Source organism: Chiloscyllium plagiosum, unplaced genomic scaffold (assembly GCF_037043375.1).
Source record: "Chiloscyllium plagiosum isolate Xiang-an unplaced genomic scaffold, Cpla_swu_hap1 HiC_scaffold_32, whole genome shotgun sequence".
In the NCBI taxonomy this organism is placed as follows: domain Eukaryota; kingdom Metazoa; phylum Chordata; class Chondrichthyes; order Orectolobiformes; family Hemiscylliidae; genus Chiloscyllium; species Chiloscyllium plagiosum.
In genome coordinates this window covers 22,991,024-23,005,727 of record NW_028270170.1, presented here as the reverse complement: position 1 = coordinate 23,005,727, position 14,704 = coordinate 22,991,024, and the positions used below count along the sequence as shown (strand labels likewise).

The window sequence follows — 14,704 nt, the reverse complement described above, 5'->3', positions numbered from 1 at the left end:
AGGGAGCCGTGGTTTATGAAAGAAGTTGAATCTCTTGTCAAGAGGAAGAAGGCTTATGTTAGGGTGAGACGTGAAGACTCAGTTAGGACACTTGAGTGTTATAGGTTAGCCAGGAAAGACCTAAAGAGAGAGCTTAGGAGAGCCAGGAGAAACGTGAGAAGTCATTGGCAGATAGGATCAAGGAAAGCCCTAAAGCTTTCTATAGATATATCAGGAAAAAAGGATGACGAGAGAAAGATTAAGGCCAATGTGTCGAGGTGAATACAGAGGTGCAGGCCATGAGACAAGTCAGGGTTGAGGTTCATAAGGAGGAGGTGTTAGCAATTCTGCAATGTGTGAAAATAGGTAAGACCCCTGGGCCAGAAGGGATCACATCAAGATCCTTTTGATCCTTGGTGCTAACCAGGCTACTACCGTTCATTTTGCATGCTCTTGCCTCGTTTGCCTTGCCCAAGGGCATCACCTCAAACTTATCTGGATTGAATTCCATTTGCCACTGATCAGCCAGTCTGTAGCCTCCTCTAATCTAAGACCACCCTCATCACTGTTAATCACCCCAACAATATTTGGATCATCTACAAACATTCTGATCACAGCTCCCATGTTTGTCTAAATCATTTATATCAATCACAAACGGCAGGGGCCCCAACACTGACTGCTGCAGGAATCCACTGGACTGAGCCTTCCAGTTAAAAAAACTTCTTAACCAACACCCTCTGCTTCCTTCACTTAGGCAATTGTTGATCCAATTTGCCAAAGTTTCATTGGATGCTTTGGACTCTTATCTTTTCTATCAGTCTAATGCAGAACCTTATCAAAAGCCTTGCTGAAATCCAAGTAGACTACATCAAAAGCATTGCCGATAACTACACACCTAGTCACCACCTCACCAAATTCAATTCAGTTGGTCAGATCTGATCTGGATTGTTGTGCTGCCTGTAAAGTATTTGAATCACCACCTCCAGAACATTCAGGTTTACTTTTCACCCCCAAAAAAACCTCTACTGCTTCTTTACCAGGAAACTAACAGGTCAAATAGTTAATAGCAGAGAAGAAATTATAAATCAGAGACGACATATTCTGTGCTGCAGGTGGATACTGTGCACAATAGGCAAGACCAAGGATAAACTCCTAGCCTCCTAAAAGTAAAACTTAAGTAGAAATATTCTGCATCAGACATTTGCTGTATATATTCAGCTGTGCACTGTTGTGCAATTACTTTGTAACTTGCCCATGGGGTAGGGTAGGTCTTATTTGACTCTGATACTTTGTACTTTTCCATTTTTTTTTAAACTTTTAAAAATGCTGAAGGTTCTTGTATGATGAGAAGATGCCCAGTGAACCATTTTTGTTCTGATGGAGAAATTGCCTACTAACATAACCCAATGTGGTAATCAGGTTTTTCTTTCATGCCTGATGGATTATGTTTGAAAACAACTGGAAAAAAGCTTACCAACACTGCTGCAGGTTATGCATTATGCATTAATTATGCATTAGCTTGTTCCGCTCCTGGTGCAAACTTTACATACTGACAACATTTATTGGATCTCTGTGCACATTGCTCAAGTTTTCCAAATCTGTGTTTTGAAAATTAACACACACCTGAATTTTTCATAGGTGCTGCTCATGGGTAAAGTAACCCACTGGAAGTTGAAAAGTTACTTCTATAATACATTCTTTTCCATCTGCTCATGACTACGTTAGCACTGTCACTTTAATATGTTTAATAAAATGCAAAAAATGTTTAGTATTTGTTTATATCAGATTCAGAATAGTAGGAAGGCGAGATGTCACCTCGCAAGTAAGAGGAAGGCGAGATGTCACCTCGCAAGTACCCAGGGTGTAGTTCAACCATAAAGACAAGGTGTAATATGGGCTGGATTCTTTATCTGTACTGAGTTGATTCAGCTAGGGTGATAGTGAAAGTGTTTTAGTTTCTCTGTGAACTTCTAATTGGCAAGGAGAAAATTGACCGGGTTCCTTGTTCATGATCACTCACATTAGAAGTGAGATTAAAGAGTTGTCAGGTGAGCACACCATTCAGATCAACACTAATGCTCTTCCTTGTCTTTCCATCAAGTAGTTTTTTGGTACTCACTGTTCAGATTCACACCTGAAAAAGCAACTTGGGTCAGTTAGAGATTCCTTACTTCAGAAAATGGAAGAAATTGAGGAAAACTTTGAATGCAGCAGTACAGTTCAATCTTCTTTGGAACATTCCATATTCTGGTGTACTAGAAGTATAGAAGAACTGAAGTTCCTCCAGTCTTTCTTCATATGTCAGTCCTACCATCCCAGGTATCATCTGGTGAGCTTTTGCTGGACTGCCTCAATAACAAGAATGTCTTTCCTCAGACTCGGAGACCAAAACTGCACACAGTGCTCAAGGTGTGGCCTCACCAAGGCCCTCTATGCTGGAGCAAGACATCCATATCCGCCACAGATTCACCTGCACCTCCACACATATCATCTATTGCATCCTCTGCATCCGATGTGGCCTCCTCTATATTGGGGAGACAGGCCGGCTACTTGCGGAGCGTTTCAGAGAACACCTCTGGGACACCCGGACCAACCAACCCAACCACCCTGTAGCTCAACATTTCAATTCCCCTTCCCACTCCACCAAGGATATGCAGGTCTTTGGACTCCTCCATCGTCAGACCACAACAAAACGACGGTTGGAGGAAGAACGCCTCATCTTCCGGCTAGGAACCCTCCAACCACAAGGGATGAACTCAGATTTCACCAGTTTCCTCATTTCCCCTCCCCCCACCCTGTCTCAGTCAAACCCATCAAATTCAGCACCGCCTTCCTAACCTGAGATCTTCTTCCCGACCTCTCCGCCCCCACCCCAGTCTGACCTATCACCCTCACCTTGACCTCTTTCCACCTATCACATTTCCGACGCCCCTCCCCCAAGTCCCTCCTCCCTACCTTTTATCTTAGCCTGCTGGACAAATTTTCCCCATTCCTGAAGAAGGGCTTATGCCCGAAACGTCGATTCTCCTGTTCCCTGGATGCTGCCTGACCTGCTGCGCTTTTCCAGCAACACATTTCCAGCAAGACATCCCTACTCCTGTAATCAAATCCTCTTGCTATGAAGGCCAGTGTGCCATTAGCTTTCCTCAATACCTGCATGCCATCCTTCAGCAATTGTTCCACCATGACACCCAGGTCTCATTCACCTCACCTTTTCCTAAACTGCCAGCATTCAGGTAATCTGCCTTCCTGTTTTTGCTGTCATAGTGGATAACCTCATATTTATCCACATTATATTGCATTTGCCAAGTATTTGCCCATTCAGCCAGCCTGTCCAGGTCACCCTGCAGCTGCTTCACATCCTCCTCACAGCATACTCTGCCACTCAGCTTACTGTCATCTGCAAATTTGGAAATATTGAACTCATTTCCTTCCTCCAAATTGTTAACGTGTATTGTGAACAGCTGGGGACCCAGCCAGAATCCTATGGTACCCCACTCGCCACTGCCTGTCACTCTGAAAACAACCCATTTATTCCAACTCTCTGCTTCCTGTCTGCCAACCAGTTCTCCATCCACTTCAATACATTACCCCTGGTACCATGAGCCTTAATTTTGCTTACTAGTCATGTGTGGAATTTGTCAAAAGCTGTTGAAAGTCCAGATACACAACATCCACTGATTCACTCTTCTCCACTCTACTGGTCATATCCTCAAAAAAAATTCCAGAAAATTTGTCAAGCATGCTTTCCCAGTAGTGAAGCCTTGCTGACTTGGACCAATCCTGTCACCACTTTCCAAACAGTTAGTTATTATATCCTTAATAATTGACTCCAGTATTTTCCCCACCAGTGATGTCAGGCTAATCGGCCTATAATTACCCGTTTTCTCTTTTCACTCATTTGTTTTAAAAAAAGTGTAGTTACATTAGCTACCCTCCAGTCCATTGGAACGTTTCCAGAGTCTATAGAATGAAGGAAAGTGATCCCCAGTGCATCCACTATCTCTAGGGCCACTTCCTTACGAACTCTGGGATACAGAACATCATGCCCTGAAGACTTACTGGGTTTTAATCCCATCAATTTTCCCAATACCATTTCCTGACTAATAAGGATTTCCTTCAGTTCCTCCTTCGTGCTTGACCCTCTGACCCTATCATTTCTGAAAGGCTGTTTGTGCCCTCCTTCGTGAAGAAAGATCCAAAGTATTTGTTCAACTGGTCTGCTATCTTTTAATTGTCCATTAATAATTCACCTGATTCCAACTGTAAGGGACCTTAGTTTTTTTTCACCAGTTTTTGTTTCCTCTCCACTTACCTGTAGAGGCTTATGCAGCCAGTTTTTATGTTTTCTGCAAGCTTCCTCTCTCATTCTATTTTTCCCTTCCAAATTAAACCCTTTGTCCTCCTCTGACGAATTTTAAATTTCTCCCAGTCCTCAGGTTTGCTGCTTTTTCTTGCCAATTTATATGCCTCCTCTTTGGTTTTAACATTATCCCTGATTTCCCTTGTTAGCCATGGTTGGGCCATCTCCTGATTTACTCTTTCACCAAACAACAATGTACAATTGTTGAAGTTCACCCATGTGATCTGTCTGCATTGCCTATCCACTGCCAACCCTTTAAGTATTTTGGCTAGCTTATCATAGCCAGTGTATATCTCAAACCTTTTTTTTTATTTCAAAAATACACTTTATTCATAAAATACTTTATGATCTGTACAACTGGACTTGCCATACGTATGTAAACATTCCATTTGTTTGCGTACCGGAAACAGAGTAATCATTCCTATTTACAGGTCTGTACAATTACATTTTTAGCTGAGGCGTCAGCGGGGCCCAAATGACAGCGCGGACCCCCTGTTCTTCGTTAGGCAGGCAGATGTTACACGGTGGTCTTTCCCCACCGCGCCTTGGCGGCAGCTGCCCCAAGTTTCAGCGCGTCCCTCAACACGTAGTCCTGGACCTTGGAATGTGCCAGTCTGCAACACTCAGTCGGGGTCAACTCCTTCAGCTGGAAGATCAACAGGTTTCGGACCGCCCAGAGAGCGTCCTTCACTGAGTTGATGATCCTCCAGGCACAGTTGATGTTCGTCTCGGTGTGCGTCCCGGGGAACAAGCCGTAGAGCACGGAGTCCCGCGTCACGGCACTGCTCGGGACGAACCTCGACAAACACCACTGCATTCCTCTCCAGACTTCTTCTGCGTAGGCACATTCCAGAAGAAGGTGTGTGACAGTCTCGTCCCCCCCGCAGCCGCTTCGAGGGCAGCGTGCAGTGCGGCTGAGAGTCAAACCATCAAAGTTTGCTTTCTTTAAGTTCAGGACCATGGTCTCAGATTTAGCTCTGTCACTGTCCATCTTAATGAAGAATTCTACCACATTACAGTCACACTTCCCAAAGAATCTCACACCACAAGGTTGTTAATTAATCCTCTCTCATTACACAGTGTCCAGTCTAAGATGGCCTGCTTTATAGTTGGTTCTTTGACTTACGGGTCAAGGAAACCATCCCTCATACATGGCAGGAAATCTTCCTCCATCGTAGTGCTACCAGTTTGGTTAGTCCAATCAATATGCAGATTGAAGTCACCCATAGTAACTGCTGTACCCTTACTGCATGCATGCATCCCCCAATCTCACAACTAATGTTTGGCGGTCTTACACAACTTCCAGAAACGTTTTTTTTCCGTTGATGTTCTGCAGATTCACCCATACAGATTCCACATTGTCCAGGTTAATTTCCTTCCTTACTATTGTATTAATCTCCTCCTTAACAAGCAACACTACCCCAACTCCCTTTCCTTTCAGTCTATCTTTCTTTTAAAAACTGAATACCCCCAGATGTTGAGTTCCGATCCTTGGTCACCCTGGAGTCAGATCTCCGTGATTGCAATTACATCATATCCATTAATAACTGTCTGTGCAGTTACCTCATTCACCTCATTACAAATCTTCCTCGCATTGAGACACTGAGACTTCAGGCTTTTTCTTTTACACATTTATTGTCCTTTTAGCATTATCATGTTTTGTTACCTTTTTTGATTTTTGTCTTTGGTTTCTCTGCCTTCCACTTTCACTTTTCCCCTGAGTTCCTTTTGTTTCTACCCTCACTTTACTTCACTCCAACTTCCTGTATTGGTTCCCATCCCCCTGCCATATTGGTTTAAATGCTCCTCACTAGCAGTAGCAAGCTCTCTCCCCAGGACATTGGTTCCATTCCTGCTCAGGTGCAAACCATCTGATTTGTACTGGTCCTAACCCCTCCAGAACCAGTTCCAAAGTCCAAGGAATTTGAATCCCTCCCTCTTGCACCATCCCTCAAGCCATGTATTCATCTTAGCTATCCTGCTGTTCCAACTCTGACTAGGACATGGCACTGGTAACAATTCTGCGATTACTACCTTTGAAATCCTACATTTCAGTTTAATTCCTAACTCCTTAAATTAAGCTTGTAGGGCCTCATCCTATTTTTTTTAACCTATATCGTTGGTGTCTAAATGCACCATGACATCTAGCTGTTCACCCTCCCCCTCCCGAATGTCCTCCAGTCCACTCTTGAGACTTCCTTGACCCTTGCACCAGGGAGGCAACATACCACCCTCGAATCTCGTTTGCGACTGCAAAACCATCTATTTATTCCCTTTACAATTGAATCCCCCATCCCTATAGCTCTGCCACTCTTTTTCCTGCCGTTCTGTGCTAAAGAGCCACCCATGGTGCCATTAACCTAGCTGCTGCCACCTTCCCCTGGCGAACCATCTCCCCCAGCAGTACTCTAAACTGTATATCTATTTTGGAGGAGCTGACCACAGGGGACTCCTGCACGATCTTCCGACTCTTCCTCACTCTGGTCATCACCCATTCTCTATCTTTCTCAGTTTTTATCTACGCTGTGACCAATTTACTGAATGTGCTACCCATGATTCCCTAAGCCTCGTGGATGCTCCAAAGTTAATCCACCCATAACTCCAGAGCTGTCAAGCGGTCAGGTAGGAGCTACAGCTCAACACACTTCCTGCATGTGAAGGAGTCAGGGACATTGGAAGGGATCTTGAATTCCCACATCACACGGAAGGAGATGACACAAGTCTGGAGTCTCCTGCCATGACTTAACCCTTAATTTAACTTAACAACAGCAGCAAAGCAAAGAGAAAAGAAAAGAACTATTTACCAGTCACTTACCTGCTGGCTGTGACATCACTGTTCAGTTTCCTTCTACTTCTCCTTTGCCCTCGTGCCTTCAGCAGTTCACTCCTCTTCCGACTGCCTTACTACACAGCTGATAGCCTTCCCCCCGAAGCCCAGTATTCACCAAAGCCTATACTTAAACCTCCAGCAGGATATCAATGTCAAAGCAGCCCTTCTCAAGATGGCAATTCCAAAAATGGCTGCCCCGCTATCGCTTGCCTCTTATTGGCTCTTGGGCTGTTGCTGGCGATGGAGTCAACTCCTCCTAGAATCCTCCTCAGTCTCTTCTCAGCAGCGCCCTCCATTGGATACTCTTTCACCATTTGCTGACTTAGAACATAGAAACACTCTTTTTGGTCTATTATATTTTTGTTGTCATTAATAGTCTGAGCTATTTCCCATCTTACTTCCATCTCGCCCTATTATTTCCTTTCATTCCGTTCTCTTTCCTGTGATTAACACGCTTCTACTTGAACGCATCTAAGCTGTTTGTCTCAACTACTCCATGTGACAGAGAGTTCCATATTTTCACTAGTCTGAGCAGTGTTTTGTACTGAATTCTGAGTTATTAGTGACTATTTTATATTTACTCACACTAGTTATGGATCGAAACACAAGGAGATTCATCTTCTCTGTCTATCCTGTTGAATCTCTCCATAATTTTGTAGAGTTGCATCAGGCAGTGACACTGTTGTCTTTCCAAGGGAAGGAACCTGTACACAGAGTCTTAAAGATGTACGGCACAGAAACAGACCCTTCAGTCCAACTTGCATGAAGAAGTTGCTGCTTAGGTCCCTTTTAAATGTTTTTTCTCTCCCCTTAAATATATGCCCTCTCGGTCTGGACTCCCCCACCCCAGGGAAAAGACTTTGTCTATTTATCTTATCCATGACCCTCATGATTTTATAAACCTCTATAAGGTCACCCCTCAGCCTCTGATTCTCCAGGAAAAACTGCCCCTGCCTATATGCAAGATCCATTTCCCTGATCACTGGAATCTTTATGTTGTGGTATCATTCTAATTTTTGTTTTTGCACTTTTGACGTTCTTTTTGGAACCTAGAGAACAGAACTGCACACATTTCCTGATTGGTGGACAAGTTAATTTATTTCAATGTTTTTCACCAAAGCAGTGGAAAAAGCTCTAGCTTTTCTTTGAATGGTATGGGATCTTTCACCTGACAGAGCAAAATAATGTTCAGTTTTAATCTTTCTCTATGTGCTTTAATTATGAAAATGCTATTTTTGTTTCTTCAGAGAATTTACCTATAACAAGTAGTGTTTTCTCAATCATTACAAATAAAACATATTTTCTCCAAAAAATCATGTGAGTGCTCACAGGAGATTGATTAATAATATATTGAAGGATTTGTGCTCAGCATGCAATTTCTAGAGATTACATTCTCATCATTGCATTTTCATTGCTTTGATACTTGAGGGATGTGGGCCAAGTACTGGCAAGTGGGACGAGATTAATTTAGGATATCGGGTTGGCATGGACGCGTTGGACTGAAGGGTCTCTATGACTCTACAACTGTAACTCACTGCAGATGCTGCAATCTAAGCCTGATATTTCATTCACTTGCATCCGTGATGCATTCATACCATTTGGCTAGTCCATCCAATGAGGTAGATTTCTTCAGTCTCTAACAGTACTTGGATTGTTTTCTTTTACAAATTGTCACAATTGACATCTGACTCTAAAATCATTATTCAAGTTAGCTGTATACAGAATCTTTTTAAAAGAGGCTGTCTATGAAGCTTTCTGTGGTAAAAACGTGCTTTGTTTGCTAAAGTATGTTATGTTTTTCATGCAGCTGTTGAAGTTAAATCTTCCCTGCCTGTGACTATGCAGACTGCTACTCCAGTTGACCTGCGGACAGACCCCAGAATCCCAATCCCAACTGTGGACCCCCTTCTACGTGAGCAGCAGCTACAACATGAACTGCTGATGCTGAAGCAGCAGCAACAGATCCAGAAACAACTATTATTTGCTGAGTTCCAGAAACAGCATGAACACCTGACAAGGCAGCATGAGGTTCAGATTCAGGAACACCTAAAGGTACTCCCCATGATCTCAGTTTAGTTTGCGCTCTATTCTGAAATTAACATCACACTGCACTCGCTGTTTAACTCCAGCTTTATCTATAACAATCACTATTACGTATGACTATTGGATGTAATTTATCAGATTAACAAGTAAAAACACAGGCAGGGCAGCTCTGTATTGTATTCCCATATCACTCCTGACTAGTCTAATGTGAATGATTTGAATTCAGACTGATCAAAAGTTAGTATAAAATCTCGTAAGCTAATGCTTATTGCTAAACTATTTAATTAATACACTTTCTTTTATCTTGCTTATTCTTGGATATAATTTATTTCATTAGTCTTCATCTCACTATTTGTGCCAATTGCCATTTTTTTCTCAATGTTGTTAGAGTCATAGAGATGTGCAGCATGTAAACAGATCCTATGGTGCAACTCATACATGCTGACCAGATAGCTGAAATTAAGTCCAATTTGCCAGCACTTGGCCCATATCCCTCTAAACCCTTCCGATTCATGTACCCATCCAGATGCTTTTTAAGTGTTGTAATTGCATCAGCCTCCACCACTTCCTTTGGCAGCTCACTTAATACATTCCATTCCTTTTAAATCTTTCCCATCTCATCCTAAACCTATGCCTTCTAGTTCTGAACTCCTCAAGCCCAGGGAAAAGACTTTGTCTATTTACCCTATCCATGCCCCTCATGATATTATAAACCTCTATAAGATCACCCCTCTGTGTCCGACACGCCAGGGAAAACAGCCCCAACCTATTCAGCCTCTCCCTAAAACTCAAATCCTCCAACCCAGGCAACATGCTTGTAATTATTTTCTGAACCTTTTCAAGCTTTACAACATCCTTCCTGCAGCAGGGGGACCCGAATTGCATGCAGTATTTCAAAAGTAGCCTAACCAATGTCCTGTACAGCTGCAACATGACCTCCCACCTCTTACCCTCAATGCTCTGACCCATAAAGGAAAACATACTAAACACCTTTTTCACTATCCTATCTACCTGCAATTTCACTTCGAAAGAACTATGAACTTGCACAGCAAGGTCTGTTTGTTCAGCAACACTTCCCAGGACCTTACTTTTGAGTATAAAGTCCTGTTGAAAATCACATCCTAAAATTTCTTGAATTGTGTTTGCTTCACAGATTTAAGTATGTAATTCACAATAACAGAAAAAGCTAATTCTGCAAGAACATAATTATTGCATTCTTAAATGTGTAATTATATTTGAATAATTTGAATAGTAAGACAAGCTACAATTTGCAAAAGAACAATTTTAATCATGCAGCACCTTCCTCCCACTCCATTGGGAGTGATGAAATTTATTTTATGGTCGCCAATTTTTTATTTTTTTTTAATCCCACTATTATAATTTATCCTATTTATTTTCTACTCCATTCCCTGTACCACTCCAAACTTCGGTAATCTCGGTATGATTTTAAAAAGCACATTCTTGCGGGTTTAAGAAGTTAGAGATCCAAAGTGCAGTGCTTTGATAGCAATGCTTTGATCTCCCCATTTATTAACTAGAAAGCTTATTCTGCAATATAAAACAAAAGCATTTTGTTTGTTCTTCACTTAAAAATTTGGCAAATTGAGTGGCTAATATTTTAATTGGGCATAAATCCAAGTGAAAACTTTTAAGTATAGACTGTTGCCAGTTTAAACTCCTGAATTAATTCTTCTGACAATAGTAAATTCGATGTAGATTTTTTAAAACTCCACCTGAAGGTAGCCATGTAACACATTCCTTAAAAGCAGAGGTACTAAAAAATGTGAGCAGTGACAGAACAGAGAGTCTATATTGTTGGTTGTGCCCAAAGGTACAAATTTAATATTTTAATGTTTAATCTGGTTAGCAAAGATTGCAATGTTACATCTTCCACAGCACAGCTATTTCTTGGCAGCAACTGAGTTTTTGAGCACAATATTTCAGCAATTGAACTAATGATATACAATTCTATGTGAATGAATTTTAAAATAATTGATAGTGCAATTGCCTGGGTTGTTGACACTTACACATAATAGATTAATTAATAATAATCAATAATACATTAAATTCAGAAAGTAGTATATGCTTCCTGTTTACCTGGCCCACTATGTCATTTGTGCAAGCAACAACAGGAGATCCTAGCAGTGAAGCGTCAGCAAGAATTGGAACAACAACGCAAACTTGAACAGCAACGACATGAAGAGTTGGAAAAACAGAGACTGGAACAACAATTGCTTATGCTTCGAAACAAAGAGAAAGGCAAGGAAAGTAAGGAAGCTATATGTGAATGTGAGCTTTTGCTAAATCAAAAGCTGCCCCCCTACTTGAGCTCTTGCAGTTCTAAGAGTATGGGGTGGAAAATCTCTGAAAGGACCTAGCTGATGTGCCAAGACAGTTTACTTCTGAGACAGGTATTTCAGTTACACTGACGTGGCGGTCTGGGAAATGCATTGCAGCTGATTTGAAGCTAATCAAACCCTCAAGTATTTCACAATGCACCACATCAAAAAGGAAATACTGTATTATCTCAGAAAACAAACCTCAAAATGCACCCAAATATCTAATAAATTTAAAGTAAATATATATTGCAATGGCACTTTGCTTTAACAAAAAAAAAATTATTTTTCCTTCCTTTCTTTAGTTCCTTAATGTGGTATTTTCATCTGGTGGGAGGGAGACAAATACATTGATTTTGTTAATTGAACAATATCCCTTTTAATTTGTGAAGTTCGTAACATTGCTCTGAGATAGTTCATACTAATTTGTCTTTTGCTGTCATTTGCTCCACATTACATCCTGGTGTTGCAAACCTGCCAATAAATTTGTCCTGGGAAAAACAATCTCTGAGTTTTTGATAACTAGTCGGCTGCATTGTAGTCTCAACATAATAACAGTCAATGCAAAATAAAAATTTATTGGACATTAGTTTAGAATTGCAAAGGAGGAAACTAACAGTCTGTAAAGACTGTTTCCTAAATATGTGGTCCAATAATGCATCATTACACCAATGCTGGGTGTAATTCATAAGGTACTAGCACCAGTCTAAATAGGCCTTGTAAGTGCATGACTTCTTCATTATGCAATTCAGTGGAATAAATTGTTCTTGGTTAAATAATCATATATCTAAATTTAATTAACCCTACATTTTTGTAAAAGAACAGTATTGCAAATACATTGCTGCATTAACTAAGTAATATTTTCATGAGAAAAGAATGATTTAATTTTTTTCTTTGCAACAACTTCATAACAATGAACTGTTTTGGAAAAAAAAGATTTCTTTGTTAAAATTTTACATTTTTAACACTTTTAGAACCTATGATATGGAATAATGAATTTTTAAAGTAGTGTTCTTAATTGTCCTGTATTTAATGACAAAAATCCACAGTCAGTTTTGGTGATTACATGAACAGTTTGTGAACATTAATATTAATTAATCAAATTAATGCAGGTCTCAATTATTATAGGAAGGAACAACTACCTTAGATGGGTTAAAATATGCTTTATTTAAATTTTTGTCATCATTCATTAATAAACTGACACTTCTCAATCTGCTAAAAACATTTCAATAGATTGTTACTGCAAAACCACCAAATGTATTTTTATAATATCTTAATTTGCATTTGTGCTTTCCTTCTACTCTTCAGGTGCAATAGCTAGTACAGAAGTCAAATTAAAACTTCAGGAGTTCCTGCTAAGTAAAACTGCTTCGAAGGATTCTGTGACCAGTGGATTAAATCATTCCCTCCCTCAGCATCCCAAAAGCTGGTACTATATGTGTATATTCATATTATAGGTTGTACCTGCTATGCATGTTGTAACTTTGATTTATGCTTTTGCATAGTTTTTACTCTGAATTTAAAAATGTTTTGACAAAGATTTCTAGAAAAAAGAGAATCTTTCTTTAATCTGACAATTTATTTTCAATTGTCATGCACTATGGACATAATGTGGTGATAGAATAGCTCAACAAATGTCTTAGTAAGAAAATTGTATCAATAGTCTGGTACTAGTTTTGTAAATTACACTTTGCCACCTGGCAATAAAAATTGAAATAACAAGTAATAGATTAACATGTGATGACAAGATCGATGCAGGTAGGAAAGGCCATTCAATCCATGCCTAAATGAGACTATACTTTTTATCTAACTGTTGAATGATTCCACAGTTTTGCCTCCACTGTTCTACTGAGTGGTCCATTCTGTTCTCATCATTCTTTGAAGAATTTCAGACATAAATTTGTCCTGTTGTCCTGTTCTGCTTAATTTGAAGTAGCAGATCAATTCTTTTTAACAAAAAAGGAAATTGTTGGCAAAACTCAGCAGATCTGGCAACATCGGTGAGAAGAAAGTAGAGTTAATGTTTTGAGTCTAGTGACTCTTCGCAGTGAAATTAGGCCACACATTTCATGCTGTACTTTTAGTACTGTGTCCAATTCTAGGTTCTGAGGCTCAGAAGTGTTTTTTTTAGATTAGACTACTTACAGTGTGGAAACAGGCCCTTCGGCCCAACAAGTCCACACTGACCCGCTGAAGCGCAACCCACCCAGACCCATTCCCCTACCTTTACCCCTTTGCCTAACACTACGGGCAATTTAGTATGGCCAATTCACCTAACCTGCACATTTTTGGACTGTGGGAGCAAACCGGACCACCCGGAGGAAACCCACGCAGACATGGGGAGAATGTGCAAACTCCACACAGTCAGTCGCCTGAGGCGGGAATTGAACTCGGGTCTCTGGCGCTGTGAGGCAGCAGTGCTAACCACTGTGCCACCGTGCCACAGTGCATGGGAAAAATATAGCTTCTTTCAGAGATTTGACGCTAAACTAGGTGTCATATTTGACCTCAAGATGAGTTTTAGATCACACATTAATGCCAATGAAGAGATTGCAGATTCCCAGCTCTAGAACATCATTTAACTTGTATTGCCTTGGTTTATCTATTGTTAAATCCTCATCTGTGTCATTGATACCTTGAGACTAGACTATGTGACATTTGTAGACTGCTTTCCAATTCTGCGTTCTATAAACATGGGGTCATTCAAACCTCTGCTACTTACTTGCACACCTCACTCTGCGACCACTGACCTTGATCCTGGTTTAACAAAAACTCAATTTTTAGTTTCTTATCTTTAGTTTAAACTTCCTCTGTGGCATCCCAATCTCTGAAATCTTCAAAACCATATTCCTTCAAAATGCTTGCCTTCCTCAAATTCTAGTCTGTTATCAGTCATTATTTTTCATTGTCCCATCACTGGTGACTACATCTGCTGCCTTTCTTTAATTTAGTTCTTATGGTCCAAACGTCATTGGTAAAGCGAGCTGTAATTGCCTGGAAAAAGCGGTAATGTGGCTTCCTCCTGAACTAGTGCAGTCAGTCCAGTAAAGGTGCACTATGGTCCTGTTGGGAAGGAACCATCAGGTGTCTGTTTAAACATCAATGGAGAAATTGTCAGACTGTTGTGTGTATTAGAGAGCAATTTGGTGGTAA

At 40.7% G+C, this 14,704-nt stretch overlaps 1 protein-coding gene across 14 annotated transcripts in view; it reads left to right on the top strand.

The window, feature by feature from the left end:
• The window catches only part of hdac5 (histone deacetylase 5), a 438,683-nt gene that overhangs the window by 289,687 nt on the left and 134,292 nt on the right, over positions 1-14,704 (top strand). For 12 of the 14 annotated variants that reach the window (XM_087977867.1, XM_043675117.2, XM_043675114.2 and 9 more), the window contains 3 exons: positions 8,980-9,224; positions 11,339-11,483; positions 12,860-12,980. In XM_087977867.1, coding sequence (XP_087833993.1) covers positions 8,980-9,224; positions 11,339-11,483; positions 12,860-12,980 — 511 coding nt within the window. The remainder of the gene's footprint in view (positions 1-8,979; positions 9,225-11,338; positions 11,484-12,859; positions 12,981-14,704) is intronic. The other 2 variants (XM_043675106.2, XM_043675107.2) reach the window with 2 other exon arrangements.